This window comes from Globicephala melas, chromosome 9 (genome assembly GCF_963455315.2).
Source record: "Globicephala melas chromosome 9, mGloMel1.2, whole genome shotgun sequence".
In the NCBI taxonomy this organism is placed as follows: Eukaryota; Metazoa; Chordata; class Mammalia; order Artiodactyla; family Delphinidae; genus Globicephala; species Globicephala melas.
The window spans coordinates 81,796,751-81,817,557 of NC_083322.1; the positions used below are offsets into that span (position 1 = coordinate 81,796,751).

A 20,807-nucleotide genomic window follows, 5' to 3' on the forward strand; every position below is an offset into this window, starting at 1 on the left:
GCAGCAAGGAAAAAACAAAAAAACAACATACAAAGGAATCCCCATAAAGTTATCAGCTCATTTTTCAGCGGAAACTCTGCAGGACAGAAGGGAGTGGCAGGATATACTTAAAGTGATGAAAGAGAAAAACCTACAATCAAGATTACTCTACCCAGAAAGGATCTCCTTCAGATTCGATGCAGAAGTGAAAAGCTTTTCAGAAAGCAAAAGCTAAGAGAATTCAGCACCATGAAACCAGCTTTAGAACAAATGCTAAAGAAACTTCTCTGAGCAGGAAACACAAGAAAAGAAAAAGACCCACAAAAACAAACCCAAAACAATTAAGAAAATGGTCATAGGAACATATGTATCAATAATAACCTTGAATGTAAATGGATTAAATGACCCAACCAAAAGACACAGACTGGCTGAAAGGATACAAAAACATGACCTATATATATGCTGTCTACAAGAGACCCACTTCAGACCTAGGGACATATACAGACTGAAAGTGAAGAGATGGAAAAAGATATTCCATGAAAATGGAAATCAAGAGAAAGCTGGAGTAGCAATACTCATATCAGATAAAATATACTTTACAATAAAGACTGTTACAAGAGATAAGGAGGGACACTACATAATGATCAAAGGATCAATCCAAGAAGAAGATATAACAATTATAAATGTTTATGCACCCAACATAGGAGCACCTCAATACTTAAGGCAAATGCTTAACAACCATGAAAGGAGAAATCAACAGTAACACAATAATAGTAAGGGACTTTAACACCCCACTTACACCAATGGACAGATCATCCAAACAGAAAATAAATAAGGAAATACAAGCTTTAAATGACACAATAGACCAGATAGATCTAGCTGATATTTATAGAACATTCCACCCAAAAGTGGCAGAATACACTTTCTTCTCAAGTGCACATAGAACATTGTCCAGGATAGATCATATCTTGGGTCTCAAATCAAGACTTGGAAAATTTAAGAAAATTGAAATCATATCGAGCATCTTTTCTGACCACAATGCTATGAGATTGGAAATCAATTACAGGAAAAAAATGTAAAGAACACAAATACATGGAGGCTAAACAGTGCGCTACTAAATAACCGAGAGATCACTGAAGAAATCAAAGAAGAAATAAAAAAATACATAGAAACAAATGATAATGAAAACACGACAACCCAAAACCTATGGGCCACAGCAAAAGCAGTTCTAAGAGAGAAGTTTATAGCAATACAATCTCACCTCAAGAAACAAGAAAAATCTCAAATAAACAATCTAACCTTACACTTAAAACAACTAGAGAAAGAAGAACAAAGAAAACCTAAAGTCAGTAGAAGGAAAGAAATCATAAAGATCAGATCAGAAATAAATGAAACAGAAATGAAGAAAACAATAGCAAAGATCAATAAAACTAAAAGTTGGTTCTCTGAGAAGATAAACAAAATTGATAAACCCTTAGCTAGACTCATCAAGAAAAAAATGGAGAGGAAGTAAGTCAATAAAAATAGAAGTGAAAAAGGAGAAATCACAACTGACACTGCAGAAATACAAAGGATTATAGAGACTACTACAAACAACTATATGCCAATAAAATGGACAACCACAAGGAAATGGACAAATTCTTGGAAAGGTACAATTTTCCAAGACTGAACCAGGAAGAATAAGAAAATATAAAAAGAACTATCACAAGTAATGAAATTGAAACCATAATTAAAAATCTTCCAACAAACAAAAGTCCAGGACCAGATGGCTTCACAGGAGAAATCTATCAAACTTTTAGAGAAGAGCTAACACCTAACCTTCTCAAACTCTTCCAAAAAATTGCAGAGGGAGAAACACTCCCAAATTCATTCTATGAAGCCACCATCACCCTGATACAAAACCAGAAAAAGATATCACAAAAAAAGAAAATTATAGACCAATATCACTGATGAACATAGATGCAAAAATCCTGGACACAATACTAGAAAACAGAATCCAATAACACATTAAACGGATCATACACCATGATCAAGTGGGATTTATCACAGGGATGCAAGGATTCATCAATATACGCAAATCAATCAATGTGATACACCACATTAACAAATTAAGGAATAAAAACCATATGATCATCTCAATAGATGCAGTAAAAGCTTTTGACACAATTCAACATCATTTATGATAAATGCTCTCCAGAAAATGGGCATAGAGGGAACCTACCTCAACATAATAAAGGCCATATATGACAAACCCACAGCAAACATCATACTCAATGGTGAAAAATTGAAAGCATTTCCACTAAGATCAGGTATGAGATAAGGGTGTCCACTCTCACCACTCTTATTCAACATAGTTTTGGAAGTCCCAGCCACAGCAATCAGAGAAGAAAAAGAAATAAAAGGAATACAAATTGGAAAAGAAGAAGTAAACCTGTTACTGTTTGCTGATGACATGATACTATACATAGAAAATCCTAAAGATGCCACCAGAAAACTACTAGAACTAATCATGAATCTGCTAAGGTTGCAGGATACAAAATTAATGCACAGAAATCTCTGGCATTCTTACACACCAACAATGAAAAATCAGAAAGAGAAAGTAAGGAAACAATCCCATTCATCATTGCAACAAAAAGAATAAAATACCTAGGAATAAACTGCCTAAGGAGGCAAAAGACTTGTACTCAGAAAACAGTAAAACACTGAAGAAAGAAATCAAAGATGACAAAAACAAATGGAGAAATATACCATGTTCTTGGATTGGAAGAATCAATTTTATGAAAATGACTGTACTATCCAAAGCAATCTACAGATTCAATGCAATCCCTATTGAACTACCAATGGCATTCTTCACAGAATTAGAACAAAAATTTTTACAATTTGTATGGAAATAGAAAAGACCCTGAATAGCCAAAGCAATCTTGAGAAAGAAAAAGGGAGTTGGAGGAATCAGGCTCCCTGACTTCAAACTATACCACGAAGCTACAGCAATCAAGACAGTATGGTACTGGCACAAAAACAGAAACATAGATCAATGGAACAAGATAGAAAGCCCAGAGATAAACCCATGTACCTATGGTCAACTAGTCTATGACAAAGGAGGCAAGGATATACAATGGAGAAAAGACAGTCTCTTCAATAAGTGGTGCTGGGGAAACTGGAAAGCTACATGTAAAAGAATGAAATTAGAACACTCCCTAACACCATACACAATAATAAACTCAAAATGGATTAAAGACTTAAATGTAAGACCAGATACTATAAAACTCTTAGGGAAAACATAGGAAAAACACTCTTTGACATAAACCACAGCAAGATCTTTTTTGACACACCTCCTAGAGTAATGGAAATAAAAACAAAAATAAACAAATGGGACCTAATGAAACTTAAAAGCTTTTGCACAGCAAAGGAAACTATAAACAAGACAAAAAGAGAACCCTCAGAATGGGAGAAAATATTTGCAAATGAAACAACAGACAAACGAGTAGTCTCCAAAATATACAAACAGCTCATGGAGCTCAATATCAAAAAACAAACAATCCAGTTAAAAAATTGGCGGAAGACCTAAATAGACATTTCTCCAAGGAAGACGTACAGATGGCCAAGAGGCACATGGAACGATGTTCAACATCACTAATTATTAGAGAAGTGCAAATCAAAACTACAATGAGGTATCACCTCACACTGGTTAGAATGGGCATCATCAGAAAATCTACAAACAACAAATGCTGCAGAGGGTGTAGAGAAAAGGGAACCCTCCTGCACTGCTGGTGGGAATGTAAACTGATACAGCCACTATGGAGAACAGTATGGGGGTTCCTTAAAATAATAAAAATAGAACCACCATATGACCCAGCAATCCCACTACTGAGCATATACCCTGAGAAAACCATAATTCAAAAAGAGACATGTACCACAATGTTCATTGCAGCACTATTTACAATAGCCAGGACATGGAAGCAACCTACATGTCCATCCACAGATGAATGGATAAGGAGATGTGGCACATATATACAATGGAATATTACTCAGCCATAAAAAGAAATGAAATTGAATTATTTGTAGTGAGGTGGATGGACCTAGAGTCTGTCATATAGAGTGAAGCAAGTCAGAAAGAGAAAAACAAATACCTTATGTTAACGTATATATGTGGAATCTAAAAAAAAAAAAAAAATGGTACTGACGAACCTAGTTTCAGGGCAGAAATAAAGAGGTAGATATAGAAAATGGACTTAAGGACATGGGGTCAGAGGGTGAAGCTGGGGCGACGTGAGAGTAGCATCAACATATATACACTACCGAATGTGAAATAGTTGGCTGATGGGAAGCAGCAGCATAGCACAAGGAGATCGGCTCAGTGGTTTGCAATGACCTAGAGGGGGTGGGATAGGGAAGAGGGGTGGGAGCCTCAAGAGGGAGGGGATATGGGGACATGTGTATGCATATGGCTGATTCGCTTTGTTGTGCAACAGAAACTAACACAGTATTGTGAAGCAATTATACTCCAATAAAGATCTATTAAAAAAAAGTATAAAGAATTCATACCACTCAATAGCAAAAATACAAATAATTTGATTAAAAATGGTCAGAAGATCTGAACAGACATTTTCCAAGAAGACATACAGATAAACAAGGGGCACATGAAAAGATGTTCAGAATCACTAATCATTAGAGAAATGCAAATCAAAAACCACAGTGAGTTATCACCTCATACCTGTTAGAATGGCTATCATCAAAAAGTCAAAAAATAACGACTGTTACCGTGGATGTGGAAGAAAGGGAACCCTTGTGAACTGTTGATGTGAATGTAAATTGGTGCACCCACTGTGGCAAAGTGTATAGGTTCCCGAAAAAAATAAAAATAGAACTACCATGCAATCCAACAATTCCACTTGTGGGTACTTATCCAAAGAAAACAAAAACACTAATTCAAAAAGATATATGCTCCCACATGTTTATTGCAACATTATTTTCAATAGCAAACACATGAAAACAACCCAAGTGTCCATCAGTGCATGAATGAATAAAGAAGATATGGTAGATAGATAGATAGATTGATAGGTACATACTTACATACACACACACAATGGAATACTCTTCAGCCATAAAAAATGATGGAATCTTGCCATTTCTGACAACATGGTTGGACCTTGAGGGCATTATGCTAAGGAAAATAAGTCAGACAGAGAAAGACAAATACTGTGTGATCTCACTTTTATGTGGAATTTTAAAAACAACAACAAAAGCGAGCTCATAGATACAGAGAACAGATTTGTGGTTGCCAGAGGTAGGGGTGGTGGTGGTGGGAAAAATGGGCAAAAGGGGGTCAGAAGGTACAGACTTCCAGTTACAAAATAATTGTCATGGGTATGTAAGGTAAAGCATGGTGACTGCTTAATAATACTGTAGTGCATATTTGAAAGTTGCTAGGAGAGTAGATCTTAAAAGTCCTCATCATAGGAAAAAAAAACCCTTTTGTAATTGACTATGTAAAGTGACAGATGTTAACTAGACTTACTGTGGTGATCATTTTGCAATATATATAAATATGAAACTGTACACCTGAAACTAATATAATGTTATATGTCAATTATACCACAGTTTTTCAAGTACAGATGGGAAAAAAAACATGTATCATGGGCTGAAAAAGAAACTAAGGATTTAAGGAGCTATCTTGATACCTCTAGCAGTGTCTTAATTCTATCACAGAGATCCAAAAAAATACTGTATATATATATATATACACACACATATATATATATCCATTCTAATAGGTGTGAGGTGATATCTTATTGTGGTTTTGACTTGTGTGTGTGTGTGTGTGTACATATACACACATATATAAGGTATTCCTTGGCCTACGCTTACCTGTCTTTGGCTAGCATACTGGGAGTTTCATTAAAACTATCTATATGGGCTTCCCTGGTGGTGCAGTGGTTGAGAGTCCGCCTGCCGATGCAGGGGACACGGGTTCGTGCCCCGGTCTGGGAAGATCCCACGTGCCGCGGAGTGGCTAGGCCTGTGAGCCATGGCTGCTGAGCCTGTGCATCTGGAGCCTGTGCTCCACAACGGGAGAGGCCATAACAGTGAGAGGCCCGAGTACCGCAAAACAAACAACAACAACAAAAAACTATCTATACTATTTAAATTCTCCAAATTATTCCCAAACTTTTTTAAGCATACAGTTATAGTGAATACAAAACATGTTTGCTGCTGTTTGTAAAATTCCCATATGTAGCATTTGTTTTCTTTAGAGATTAAATAGTAATATGAAAATGATCATTTGGAGTATTTTTCATTTTCTTTAATAGTGTTAACTTACCTGGTTTTATTTCGATTGCACTATCTAACTGGAACACAAGGATCATGTAGAGGAATTCATAGGAATGAAAAACAAAAACATGTTCTTTGTATGGAAACAAAGAAGTACAGTTACACTTGGAAGTCAATGGAGGTTATATTTTGACATAATAAGAGTTGTTAAGTATCATTGGCTCGGTAGTTTCTCTTTTTTAAAAAAAGTTTTTTCATAGTAAACAACATAAGCATTTTTCCTCTTCACCCTCAACTACCTTTATTTGTGCATCTGTATCAAATATTACAATTTAATCTCAAATGTTATTTATTATGGATTCAGACATGAAGTTGGAAACTTTAAGACAAGATAATCAGTTCACCCTTAAAGTAAATATCTGCTTTTTTACACAAGAAGTGGATGATTTCATTGTTTATCCAAAAGAATAGACTATAATGGCAGAAACATTGGCAACTTGAGCCAAATCCCCAATCCTAAATGCAATATAATATGACTGTCTACCCTCATGCTTTCACAATGCTATACAAATGCCTGAAAGGGAATCGACACATATAGAAAGCTCAGATGGCTGCCTTGTTGTTTTCATCATTTAAGCCAAGCCATAACAATGGTATTTGAATGGTATTTGAATGTCTGGAAGCTATGTGATACTGCAAATTCAGATCGCCCAGCTTGGAGGTTCATGTACTTGAGTAAACCGTAACACAGTGCTGATCACAGGACAATAAGTTTAACCATTGTGAGTGATATTGCTTGTCTAGATGGCTGAAAATGACCAGTTCAGCCATAAGAACTGTCATATGGTTCTCATATAATATACGCTCACAAGTTAGCTGGTAGTAAATAATGCTGTAACTTCAAAATATAGCAAATACAATGCAGTAAAAACCTGACATAGGATCTATTCTAAAATACAGTATTAATCTTAATTTCTGAGACAAGAGTGACTTCCACTAGTTTGTGTGTGTGTGATTGTAAAGAAATATACAATTGAATAAGCATCATGTGGCTTTTTGGGAGAAACAATACTTAAATGACACAAAAATTGTACTCATATTTTCATAAATAGATGTATATAATCCCTTGATTATTTAAACTATTAACTATTTGCTGTAACCTTAAAATAATTTTTTTCATTATCATTGACTTTGAGGTTCATTTTGCTTTGCAAATTTTATAAACCCAGTGTGATTTTAATATTTCCCTTCTTCTTACTGAATATTTTAATTTATCATTAAGGTTAAAAATATTAAGAGACTTAACTAACCCAATTAAGTGATATGCTTATCCATATATAATTTTCAGCACTGATAATAAACAACTGATCTACCCCTGTACTCCCAATGTTCGAAGAGTGTTGCCTTTCTTCTCTCTTATAACCATGTTCATGTCCATGATTCATTGCTAAGAGAATTTCAGTTGCTCTATTTTGATTTGTTGCACTATGTAATACAATTGAAGCTAATATGTAAGTGAATCTAAGACAAGAAATTAAATAGTTTGCAAGTAACTTTAATTTAAATAATGACCAACTTACAAAGGATGTAACTAAATTTTTGAAATGCTTAAGTTGGTGATATGTAAAAACTAAATACCCTGAGTGAACCTTGATTGGATCCTGAATAAACTTTAAAAACTTCATAAGGGATGTTTTGGGGACAAGTAGTGAAATTTTAATATAAAATGTGTATTATATAGTATTATTAAATAAATATTGATATCTTTAGTATAATAATGATATTGTTCTTATGTACGGAAATTACTTATTCTTAGAAGACACATACATTTAAGGGTGTAAAATTATCATGTCTGCAACTTATTTTCCAAAGATTGTCATATATGTGCATACACAGTATATACATGACATATACTTGCATATGAGAGAAAAAATTAATATGGCAAAACACGATTTATTAGTCTAGGTATACCATCATTCATTGTATTCATATATCCACTTTTCTGTAGTCTTGAAATTTTTCAAAATAAAAACGTGAAGGAAAATTCTTATTCTAGTAAATGAAAATTTTTGCTTAGCTTTATACTAAAAATCCATGTTCTCTGTATCTCTTGTTCTGGAAACTTTTTAGTATCTCTGGAAATGGTTTGAAAGCATTGACTTTTGTAAGAGAATTGTACTTATTTAAGAAAAAATTATAAGGAGGAAGATGCTAGTGAGTTTATACTTTGGAGTTATCATCTTAGAAAATTTTCTATGAATGTCTCTAAAATAAAAATTTACAATATTAACTTGGAATCTAGCATTTACCCAGGATGTACACATAATAGGAGGTTCATCTATCACAAGTGGTAGATGGGGAGAGTCTGAATTAATTCATATTGAAAACAAGGTTAAGTACCCACACTGTATTTGAAGCATTGAACAAAAAAATGCAGATAATCAGACCACCTTTCTTTATGAAAGCTTAGGCAATCAGAAGATTGCAAAATTTAAACTGAAGTCTTTTAAATGTGGTATAATTGGCGATGTTAATTCTAAGTCACTTGTATATACTTCTGTGCTTTATAGGAGGAGCCGACGACAAGATGTGAGACATGGAAATCCATTGACTCAATGCAGAGGATTTAATCTGAAAGGTAATTAAAAGTGGTCAGACTTGGTAAAGACTAACAGTGCTCAGTATCACATTTCAGTAAGGGAAACCTTGTAATAGATTCAAGTATGTCATTTTAAAGAAAGATTCACTATAAAAAATTAGTGATATTCATATATGGTAATTAAAAATTAAATATTATTTGTAATGTATACTAAGAATTTTGTAAAACAAAAGTCCGGGAACACAGATACTTTGGATATGTTAGTAGGTAAGTCTTTCACAAAGATAGTAATTATGGATTTTCTTAGACATTATTTTCTTTCTGAAGAAAAAAATTTACTTATTTTTTTGTTTACCACTGAAGAAAATATAACATCTTGGTTTTTTGTTTTTTACTGTGTTAAATTACATAATGAAATTTACTATTTTAACCATTTTACAGTGTACAGTTCCGTGGCATTAAGTACATTCACAATGTTGTGCAACCAACACCACAACTTTTTCATCATCCCGAAGTTAAACTCCATAACCATTAAACACTAACTCCCTATTCCCCCTTCCCCAGCTTCTGGCAACCACTGTTCTAATTTCTGTCTCTATGAATCTGAATACTCTAGATATCTCATATAAGTGGAATCATACAATATTTGTCCTTTTGTAAATGGCTTATTTCACTTAGCCTAATGTCTTCTTCAGGTTTCATTCATGTTGTAACATGTGTCAGAATATTTTTTTCCTGTTTAAGGTGAAAACATAATCCATTGTATGTATAATATATATCGCATTTTGTTTACCCACTCATCCATCAATGAACACTTGCACTGCTTCCAAAAGTTGGCTATTATGAATTATCCTGCTCTGAACATGGGTGTACTTTAGTGCCTTGGTTTTACAGTTTACAACCATTCCATTTACTTCTGGCAGTCCTGCCTTGTATCTTACAATTAATCTAATTCCTTTCTTCCCATCCTGACATGGAGATATTATGTAATTATACTTTTCCCACTGACCCCCTCCCTCCACCTCCACCCCACCAACAGAGGGACCTTCCTCCAGGCTCACCAAGGTGCTACAGAGGTACTGTTGTTAACTGTTTACACTGAGATTCCTGTTGCTAATCTTTTTGAGTCTGGGCATTTTTGTTTTTATTTAAAGAATGAAATTCTTGTCACTAACTACACTAACTACAAGAAGAAAATTGAGACACGTTTTGCTTAATTGTTCCATACATCTAATTGAGGGAATAAAGCCAGGTTACTATTTCTCTGTTTGCTGAGTATTTTATAAATCCGAGTGTCAGTCATAGTGGTAAGAGTATTTGCAGCGGAGGTAATGATGAACAAACAGCGATGTTGACTTTGTGTCAAAACCTGAGCTAAGTGCTTTTTCATGGATTATTTCCGTGCTCAAGAAATTATTCTTAAGTAAGGTCTATTCCTATTCCCACTTTATGAATGAGAATTCTGCCCATGTCTAAGCTACCACATGATTATACTAAATACTCTTCCTAAGAATTTCAGTAAAGAATGTCTGAAAATGTCTGTTTTAGAACCAAGTAAAACTGAAGCACAGAGATATTAAATAACTTCTCTAAGGTTACACAGCCAGTAGTGATAAAGTCAAGATTTTACCTCGGCTAAAATCTGATTTCAAAGATCGTTTTCTCAACCATTACATCCCACTGTGGCCACACCTTGCTTTCTGCCTTTTCTGCCTTTCCGAATTTAATCTATACCACACTGAGTATGGAGTTTAAGGGTGGGATGAACTTGGCTTCAGTATTGCCTGGCACTTACTGATTCTTTAACTAGGATATGTTTCCTCATAACTCACAGCCTCAATTTGTTCAGCTATGAAAAGCTGAGAAAATTTAATTCACAAAGATGTTATAATAATTAAATGTTCAAGATGATATTAAGTGTATTCCTTCGTGTAAAGTAATTCTTGAATAAACACTGATTCTCTTATATCTTTCTCTCCTTCCCTTTAGGTTAAACAAACCAGGCAAACAATGTATAATAGTCTGCTTGTTAAATGATTAAGACTGCCTTTGGAGTTTGCCATAGTCGCTCACAATTTTATAGAGAAACAAACATTCAAATAATAGAATTCCATTGTCATCCTCTCTCCTTTTATTTTTGCTCTTCAGCATATAGAAATGCAGCTGAAATTGTTCAGTATGGAGTAAAAAATAACACCACTTTCCTTGAGTGTGTCCCTAAGTCTCCACAGGCATCTATCAAGTGGTTGTTACAGAAAGACGAGGACAGAAGGAAAGAGGTAAGTAACTCAGCAGAGCAGCAATCAGTCAGGGCTTTGGAAAGAGCATTAAATCACCATCCCTCAGTGAGGTTCAGATCAAATGGAAAAGGAAAGACATATGAACATCCTTTAATGTCTCTGGGATGACAAGTGCCACCTTCTTTAAAATGCTTTGTCCACAGAGTTGACGGATTAATTAGAAATCCTTTCTTCCTGCTCACCTCGATAACACAGTGATTAAAACAAGAGCTTGTGCACTCAGATGGGGGTATTGATGTGAGGTAGCATTTGTAAAAGAAACAAGATGGGTGCAAATCCAGAAGCTAAGTTCTCATACAACAGCTTTGTGTGATTCACAAGATAAAAGGGGCTTTTAAAAAAGTTCAATTTTCCTCAGCAGAAAATGGTAAAGAGCATTTTTCTGCTGTGTGGTAATCTGTTTCCATTGCTTTATTATTCATAACTCCTGGGGTTTTGTTAGGTAATATGTGGAATCACTGTGTATGAGACCATTGCCTTTATTTACTGATATGTAATAAAAACCTCGATTTTCAAATAAAAGGACACTTATATTATTAACCTTTCACTGATTGTAAAGAGCTGCTTTAAAAGGAAAACATTGTAGGGCTTCCCTGGTGGCACAGTGGTTGAGAGTCCACCTGTCGATGCAGGGTACACGGGTTCGTGTCCCGGTCCGGGAGGATCTCACATGCTGCGGAGCGGCTGGGCCCGTGAGCATGGCCGCTGAGCCTGCGCATCTGAAGCCTGTGCTCCGCAATGGGAGAGGCCACAACAGTGAGAGGCCCGCGTACCGCAAAAAAAAAAAAAAAAAAAAAAGGAAAACATTGTAAAACAGCATAGAGTGAAATATTATAAATAATGAATTCCATAATATTGATATCACATTGTCCTGACAAATGAAAGGATAAGAAGAAAAATATATATGTATATATAAACCGTTAAAGTAGCCTAGCCTGCAGTGGTACTAACAGTACATCATAAAGTCTGATGTAGCAAAGAGAAAATAGAGCCTTCTGCATTTGTGTGTGTTCTATTGTAGGCAGTTTTCATACTACATATTAGATTAATGAGGGCTATGTAGAATGGATACAATCCCAAGATATAGAATACAGGCATTGCATCAAAATTACTGAAACAGATGTTGGCTCTTTATGAGAAAATACTTCCCAATTCTCAGACCTGCCTATCCAAAGATGTTATGAGCTGTTTAGGAAATTTTGTGTCCCCTGTCACTGGAATATTAAACCATAGGCTGATGAACACTTGCATAAGATGAGACATAACTATCAAAGATGAGCTCCATGCACTTCAGGGCCCCTTCTTGCCCCAGATTTCCATGATATTAAATTTTTTTTTTTAGTTTTTTCATTCATAAAAAATTATTGTTTGAGACCTATTTTCTTTGCTATCAAATCTGTCATCAAATTAGTCTTGAATTGTCTGTAGTCTAATTAATTTAAAATTATTTTGAATGGATATAGAGCATAAGAATAATTGCCTTGCAAAGTAATCTGGGGTAAAATTCATAAAGTACTATGATGATTATCATACAGAAATGGAATTCTTAGATTAGAACATGACATGTGGACATGAACCATCCTTCCAGAGAAAGTCTGTATGTGTGTATGTGAATTGGAAATCCAAAACTCAAACGGGGGCTTACCTAACATAGATAACATGCTTTTCTTTTATTCAGTAGAAAGTCCAGTGGAATAATATATAATGAGTGAATGTAATTTCTATTATGTAAAATTGAAATAAATGAATATATACAGTCTTGAATAGATGTCACAGGAATTATCAAATGAAATTTAAAAGGGAATGGATCATAAATTTTATCACTTTTATGGTATTTCTAATGTTCTATTTCAGAAGGTTCAAGAATGTGGAGACTCAAATATGACTATATTGATTTTTCTTCCAATCTCAAAAAACAGAAGAATGCCATAATTTAAGACTATGAAAAAATTAACTCTAATGTAATTACGAAAATCTGTTCTGTCCAGAATTCAAGTAGATCACAATTCCACTCAGTCTCACTTTAGTTGAATAAACTATTAAGATTTAATTAAATTTATCTTAATTCTTCCTTAGTAGTTTAGGCAAACATACACATATTTCTCATATTAATGGTGTGCAAATATTGAACTTTTATTTTGAAAAGTAAGACAAATGGTAAAAAAAAAAGCATGCAGAGAAAAATGCAAATAGTTCATATTGAATAGCATAAGTGAAAACTAAAAGCCCTCCTCTTCTCCACATCAAAGGCTGCTAAGAATTATATATTCCTCCAAATAGTCTCCATAATCTTCCTATTTTCCTCTCTCTCTTTCTCTGTCTCTGTCTCTCTGATACATACACACAGACACACAGAAACACACACACACACACACACACACACCATATCAGTACATGTGGAACTGCCTTATTTTTCTTGGCTGCATAGTATTCCACTGTATGAACATACCTTAAGTTTTCTGAAGCTATCTACTGGTTACATTATTTCTTGTTTTTCCTCTTATCAAAAACATCATGTAAATGAATATCTGCATACTTGTATGAGTATATCTTCTATATAAATTCCTAGAAATAAAATGTCTGCACTGAATATTATATACATGCTAATAGATATTATCAAATTGGCCTCCAAAATTTTTCCCAATTTCACACAAATGGAAAAGGCTTTCTTTTCTTTTATTTTTGAATGCATTTCTACATTATTTAAAACTATTTTCAAGGTGCATTTAAACTTTAAAAATTAAATGAACATAAAAAATTTTGCTTTATATATTTCTGTCCTTACTTTTTCCTAATCTCTCTTTTCTAGTTCTGTTCTATTTTTTGTATTTCAATACTATATTTTGCCTTCCCTTATTTTTCTTTGGGTCAAATTTCTTTCTTCCCTCAATGAAAGAGCATTCCTGAGTATACATGTGAAGGAACTACTTACCACTTAGGTTTTTATGTGTTCATTGACAATACTATAGCGGGAACTGTAAGGAAATGGATTTCAGCGTTTAGTTTATATCTAGAAAATGATATTTTTTCCAGTATAAGCCTGTAAAGTAATTAAATATTCACCTCATAGCTTCTTATTACTTTTCCTTGGAAAGTAAAACCACTTGGAGTACTTACAAGATAATGAGTTCCAGCTTATTTTTAGTCATTCTTTGTGTTAGATAATAGGAAAAAGCCCTTGATAATGTTCAAAATGCTTCCTCTGCTTATAAAATTTTTAGTTTAGGGAATATTCATTCATTCATTGAAAAAAAGGCAAAATTCAACTCTTTAATTGTGGCTTCATGTTTTTACTCAATAAGTGAGTATTTTTGTTACAATAAAAGGCAAGAACTATAGGATAAAATAGACATTTTAAACTATCTGTGAATTTCATTTATATATGTTGACTGTGATTTACATTCCAGAAACATCCCAAACTCTGGCTTATATGTGGAGAAACTACTTCTATACAAAGGGAATGCACTTTAAGCTATTTTGGGCAATATGAGTGATAACTTCACCCTCTCTTTAATAGATTCAGTACCGCTGAGACTAGAGTTTCTGAGCAAAAAAAAAAAAAAAAAAGGCAATGGAACTTACCAAAAATCTGTGTCCACTAAGAAGGAAGTTAACACTCTGTATTGTTGGTCATATCTTTTTAGAAGATATATAGAGTTGGCTATTCAGAACTTTGATATCTCTCTTTTAGGTCAAGCTGAATGAGCGAATCATAGCCACTTCACAAGGACTCCTGATCCGCTCTGTTCAGAATTCTGACCAAGGACTGTATCACTGCATTGCAACAGAAAACAGCTTCAAGCAGACCATAGCCAAGATCAACTTTAAAGTTTTAGATTCCGAAACGGTGGCTGTTGTTACAGACAAATGGTCTCCATGGACCTGGGCCAGCTCTGTGAGGGCTTTACCCTTCCACCCAAAGGACATCATGGGGGCGTTCAGCCACTCAGAAATGCAGATGATTAATCAGTACTGCAAAGATACTCGGCAGCAACATCAACACGGAGAAGAATCCCAGAAGATGAGAGGGGACTATGGCAAGTTAAAGGCTCTCATCAATAGCCGGAAAAGTAGAAATAGGAGGAATCAGCTGCCAGAGTCATAATGTTTTCTTAAATGGGGCTTATGCTTCCATCAGTAAATGATCTGTCTTCAGTGATCAACTTCTGAGCAAAGAATCTTGTGCTTTACCCATGGGAAATTCCTGAGAAAGGTGGTTACTCACTCCTAAAAGTGAACGTTACATGAACTGAAATGAGTATGCATTTTCTTGTATGATATTGACTAGCACTAGACATGTCATGGTCCTCATGGTGCATAGAAATATTTAACTTAACCTAGATTTTATTTATCTTTATTTACCTTTTCTTCAAAACCAATATGGCGACTATAAAACTAGAATTCTTACATCCCTTAATTGAACTAGGGCCATAACCTGTGATCTTCCATCCTTGCTTTAAGGGTTTAGAGTTCTGTCAATCATTTGTATACAAGACCAAATGCCAAGTTCACAATTTTTACATAGTAAAAGTTATATAAATGCATGTGACAGAGTAGTTGTCAAAAGAAATGTAGAATAGAAAAGAGACAAGGAAGAGGGAATCTAAAACACGAGCGATTTTCATAAAAAGATAACATGGAGTTTATGTGCTTCCAGTGAAATATAGTATTGGTTACTTTTAAGATTGCAAAAATTATCAGTTTTTGATATCTGTCATTGATCTCTGTTCCCTTGTTTCAGGAAGATAAAAGGACACCTAACCATTAATATCTTTAATTGGAATTATGTCAGTGAAGCATTTAAGTTTATATTGTTATGTAATCATCTTCCAAACAAAAGCACTTTCTTTTTTGGAAGTTATTTAAGTTATTCTAGATTCAGAGAATATAATCTTACACAATTTAATTGATAAATGTGTTTATTCTAATTTTCTAGTTTGTGTGGCATTTTAAAAAATATAAGAAGAAATTTCTTTTGAAATATCAAACTTGTATATGAGGACCGAAACCATCGAAGTGGAAAAAAAATAGAAAAAAACAAGGTAGAAAATGCAATTTTATTGACAGAAGTTTATTAAAAATGTTACTAATTTTTAACTTCAATAATTAATTTCAATGATTAACTCACTTTTTTTGTTTAGCAACCTCAGATATCATACTGATTTTTAAGTCACCGATTCTTTTTTTTTTTTAATACTCTTTCATGTATGCTGGAGAGATGCTCATTTTGTGGAGAAGTGAGAAAAATTCTAATTTGAACAAAAATAGACATACTTTATTTTAAAAGAATGTTGGTACATTATGTTCACTGGTATATAAATACAAATGTGGTAAGTTTGTGATGAATAAAATAACTATCTTCTAATTGTATGTTTGGATCCTTTTATTAGAGTAATTTAAAAGTGATTTTTTTTTTTTACTCCAAATAACAACTAGATGGGATAAGTATAAAAATTTTCTTCATATCCTCACATTTCTTTTAAAAACACAACTTTTGCTCTTTCATTTTACTTAGTTTTAAAGACATTTTCATGTTTCTAGGTGCAAACAGAACTTATATCATACCTAATCAAATTCTAATACAAAAGTTTTATTTGTAGTTAACAAGCCATGAAGAAGGTAATCAAGGTAGATATATTACCTTCCTAAGCACTACAATATAAAGCGTCAAGAACTAAAATCATTGTCAAAATGAATGTAATCACTGATCAAAATCTAGGAATAAAGTTTATTATTTAAATGGTGGTAAATTATGATATTATAAGAGGAAGCCTCAATGGGGCAAAAATAGCAGTTAACAAACACAACATAAATAATGTTTATTCAAAAAAAACCTATTAAATAAAAGCTATTGTTCCAAAGGTATATGATTCTAAAGTAGTCTCTAAAGGAGTTTGTTTTGCAAGTAGGTCATTATTTCTACTCTACTTGCACAAATAGAAATGTGCATAAAGCCAAAACCATCTTCTGTATTTATGGCCAATCTATTCTATGTACAGAGTTGAAAGTAAAATTGTTTTAGACGCAGAGGATAGGGTAAACTATACAGGTCCCCTTGCTTCATGTAAACCCAAACTGATAGACAATAGGGTGTTTAGTGTTGTAACATTATTTGTGCTATTTAATATCTTCTATTTTGAACATTATTAAATTGTATATACTTTTATTATTTTACTTTTAAAATTATAGAGCCCCTCTTGAACAAAACTGCCAAATGTAAAGAAAATTTTCTTTCTTAAAATATTGTTAACGTATACTGAATGTTGGTGGTTGATTGGTTGGTTTTATTTTGTGTAGTTTGACGGTTCGATGACTTGATATGTTTTCCATTTGTACATAAAATTTCCTAGAAATGCACTTTTTTTTAACAGTGTAGGTTTGTGAATAGATTTTAGCATGATGAAACTGTCATTACAGTGAATGTTCACTCTGTTAGAAAATGTAGTTAGCACAGTATTATTTAATTGGATATTGAAGAAATCATGTGCCTGGCAAAATAAAACATGTTGAATTCCCCAAGGATGTCTTTAATTTTCCTTTTTAATGTTGGGTTTACAATTTCTTGTTGGCATGGTAGAATCTACTGACTCTCGTAATTGTTCTTTTTTTCCCTGTTTTATTTATTTATCCTTTTTTTGTGTGTGAAAGTAATGCATCTGGATTTCAAAATACAAAACTTCCAGAAAGATATACTTGGAAATCTCTCCTTGCACTACTATCTCTCCTTTATGCAAGTCCTACCCCAGAAGGATCCAATGTTCTCAGTTTCTGTGTGTATTTCTCTGATGTTTTATAAACAGCAAGCAAATTCATGTTTGTTTTCTCTTTAAGAGGCATGGTACATCCATTCATGTCTGTGGACAGTTATTCAGACTTGTGTCCACAGTGGGGAAAAAAAAAGTATAGTTTATAAATACTTGGGCTTTGGAGCCAGACTGCTAGGATTTGAATCCAATCCTACTGTCTTATCATGGGAAAGTTATCGAATCTCTCTCTGCCTCATTTCTCTGCCCAAGTTCATCCCAGTAAAGTGTTAGGGCAGAACATATCATAGAATAAGTATTAATAAATTTCCTAATATTTGTTTATTTAGAAAGTGACATATTGCTAGAACAGGAAGGAATATTTAAGTTGTGTCCTTTGACAAGTTAAATGCCAATGGTCTAGGCTGGGGAGCCTGCAGTCAGTGGATCAGATAACACCTTACCAAGATAAATGAGCCTTTATGAAAGTGAGGGAAAGGAAGCCACAGGAAAAGAAACAACAAAATATAAAAGTAATCTCAACAAATCTTCCAACATGATGATTCTGCACTACTCCCTAATTGTTTCATTTCTCAGTATCTCCCTTGCTTCTATTTGAACTTAACCTTAGTTTAAAATTTTTTAAATGCATTTCTTATAATTTTAATGCATTTCTGATGCTTTGTGCCTCCTACCTAAGTGAAAAAATTTTTTAAGGAAAGGATCACAGTTTCCTATATTTGCTCTCTGGCTAAAGTCAAGAGAGACACCGCAGCTTTGTTTTGCAGCACAGTCAAGTCCATTGAAAACTTCAGTCTAGACAAGGAAAAAGCAGACGAAGTAAAATGGTTACTTAACCCGTGGCATTGAGAATTTCTTTGAATTTTATGCATGGTGACAAAGTTGTGGAAGACTATTGTGAAAAATATTTTTTTTTCATAAGATTTATCCCACCATCATTTTATCCAATCACCTTTTGCACAAAAATACAAGCCCCTCTGCAAAATCAAAACCAATTGCAACAAATTCTGTGTATGTGCCATTCAGTGAACTTCACTGTCAATGAATTGTTTTTCCTAAGGGGCCTCTGGTATATATTTCAATTTTTATGATTTCATAACAACTTTACTTTCATAGTGCACAGGTATTGAGAATTGGAAGAACTACCTCCAAGATAAGAAAATGCCATCTTCACTCTAGTGACTAATGTATTTGTCTATGTACCTCACAAAATAATACTTTCCACACAGGTTGAATTGTATATTTCTCAGGGCTATTATGTTGCCATGCTTGAGTGTTACTTACATAAAGTGCTATTAAAGAATGACATTATAACAAACACATTAAAACTATTTATCCTATGTAAGGTTATCTCTCAACCCCCAAGTACAAAAGTGGGGTGAATTATATTCCTTAAGTGTTTTTTCCTCTGAATTATAAACATGCCATCCAAACATTTTATGAGATCAAAAACGTAATGATTTCTGCATTGTCAAATGGATATATGATGGAATTATTATAAAAATCAAAGCCATTCCTATTGTTTCTCTGGATATTTTTCAATATCTTGTTTAATTTTTTCCCTTTCACTGATTTGTGTGGGTCGGGGGTGGAGAGGGTATGGTTAATAATCAACTTCCCTTCTCTGCTGCATCATGGCTCATCAAACAGAGAACTTGGACCTTCAAAGTATCTTCTGAGTTGATGAGAACTCACAGTTGTAAGCTGTGAATAGGAAAAGCAACCATGGGAAACAAAAAAACTGAGGAGGTACTACCCAAGCCACATCTGCCTGGGACATTCATTGGATTCCCAGTGATATTTTAATGGATGCAGATGTATGTGCGTTGTATCCACAGATCATGCACTTCGAGACCCACAAGCCAGCTATATTCAATTTTTTTATTAATTCAAAATGAGTCTCAGTTTCTGCTTCAAGTTCCCATTCCAACTTCTCCACTTAAAAATGATACAGCCTGGGAATGTTATGCTCCTCTTGATGAGATGTTGCTTTCTCTAAAATTGGAATTATAATAATATCTTTCACATGTAGTAGTTGTGAGAATTAAATGAGTTAATACATGTGGAATTCTTATAGTACCTGATGCATAGTAAAAGCTCAAAAGCATAAAAATCACTAAACAAAAAAAATCTTAAATGAAGAGGTATATGAGATGGATGCAGCATGTTTTTCTTTCATTAATTAAATTACCTTGGATGAAACAAGATTGAACCAAAATGCTACTTCTAATTTTTGTTTTTAGATATGAAAGTGTGAGGAAATGTCCTTACATAAATGGAGATGGAAGAAGTTTCATTATAGTGCTGCTATTCAAACAGTTAAGTATCTTTTGAAGAATATGTCACATAATTATTATTAAAGTTTATTTTCATTAAAAACTGACAATTTCATTAGGTTCTCTTGCAATTTTATTTTTTAAAATGTTTGGAAACCACCTTTCTTCTCAATACTTGTACCTATAGTTCCAACCATGCCTTGATGGGCTGTGTGGCTCAATGGACCCATATCCATGGATTTTCCAGGATAATCACCTGTAATGCAGACTCCCAGCAGCCAGTTGCTTACTGAGTGGCCTTGGGAAAGTTACTTAACCTCTTTGTACCTTGGGTGCCTTGTCTGAAAAATGAGGATAATAATGATAGCAACTCACAGTGTTGTTGTGAAGGTTAGAATCGTATTTATACATAAAGTGTTCATAACATTCCTGCCACAGGATTATATATTATTATTAGTTGAATTAATGCTCTTGTTATGTGCTGTTATAAGACCACTCCACTTCATTCAGAAGCTCCAGTGAGGATTTGTTATCTTTATTGTTGCTCCTATTTTCTTAGCCCCCTGCCACTGTCCAGCAGACATTCTGATGATCATTATCATGTTATGCACCTGTG

At 33.9% G+C, this 20,807-nt stretch overlaps 1 protein-coding gene across 2 annotated transcripts in view; it reads left to right on the plus strand.

The window, feature by feature from the left end:
- The window catches only part of SEMA3C (semaphorin 3C), a 186,026-nt gene extending 168,399 nt beyond the window's left edge, over window positions 1-17,627 (plus strand). For both annotated transcript variants that reach the window (XM_070046305.1, XM_030834271.2), the window contains 3 exons: window positions 8,823-8,890; window positions 11,000-11,130; window positions 14,843-17,627. In XM_070046305.1, coding sequence (XP_069902406.1) covers window positions 8,823-8,890; window positions 11,000-11,130; window positions 14,843-15,256 — 613 coding nt within the window. In that variant the 3' untranslated portion in view covers window positions 15,257-17,627. The remainder of the gene's footprint in view (window positions 1-8,822; window positions 8,891-10,999; window positions 11,131-14,842) is intronic.
- The last annotated feature ends 3,180 nt before the right edge of the window (window positions 17,628-20,807 follow it).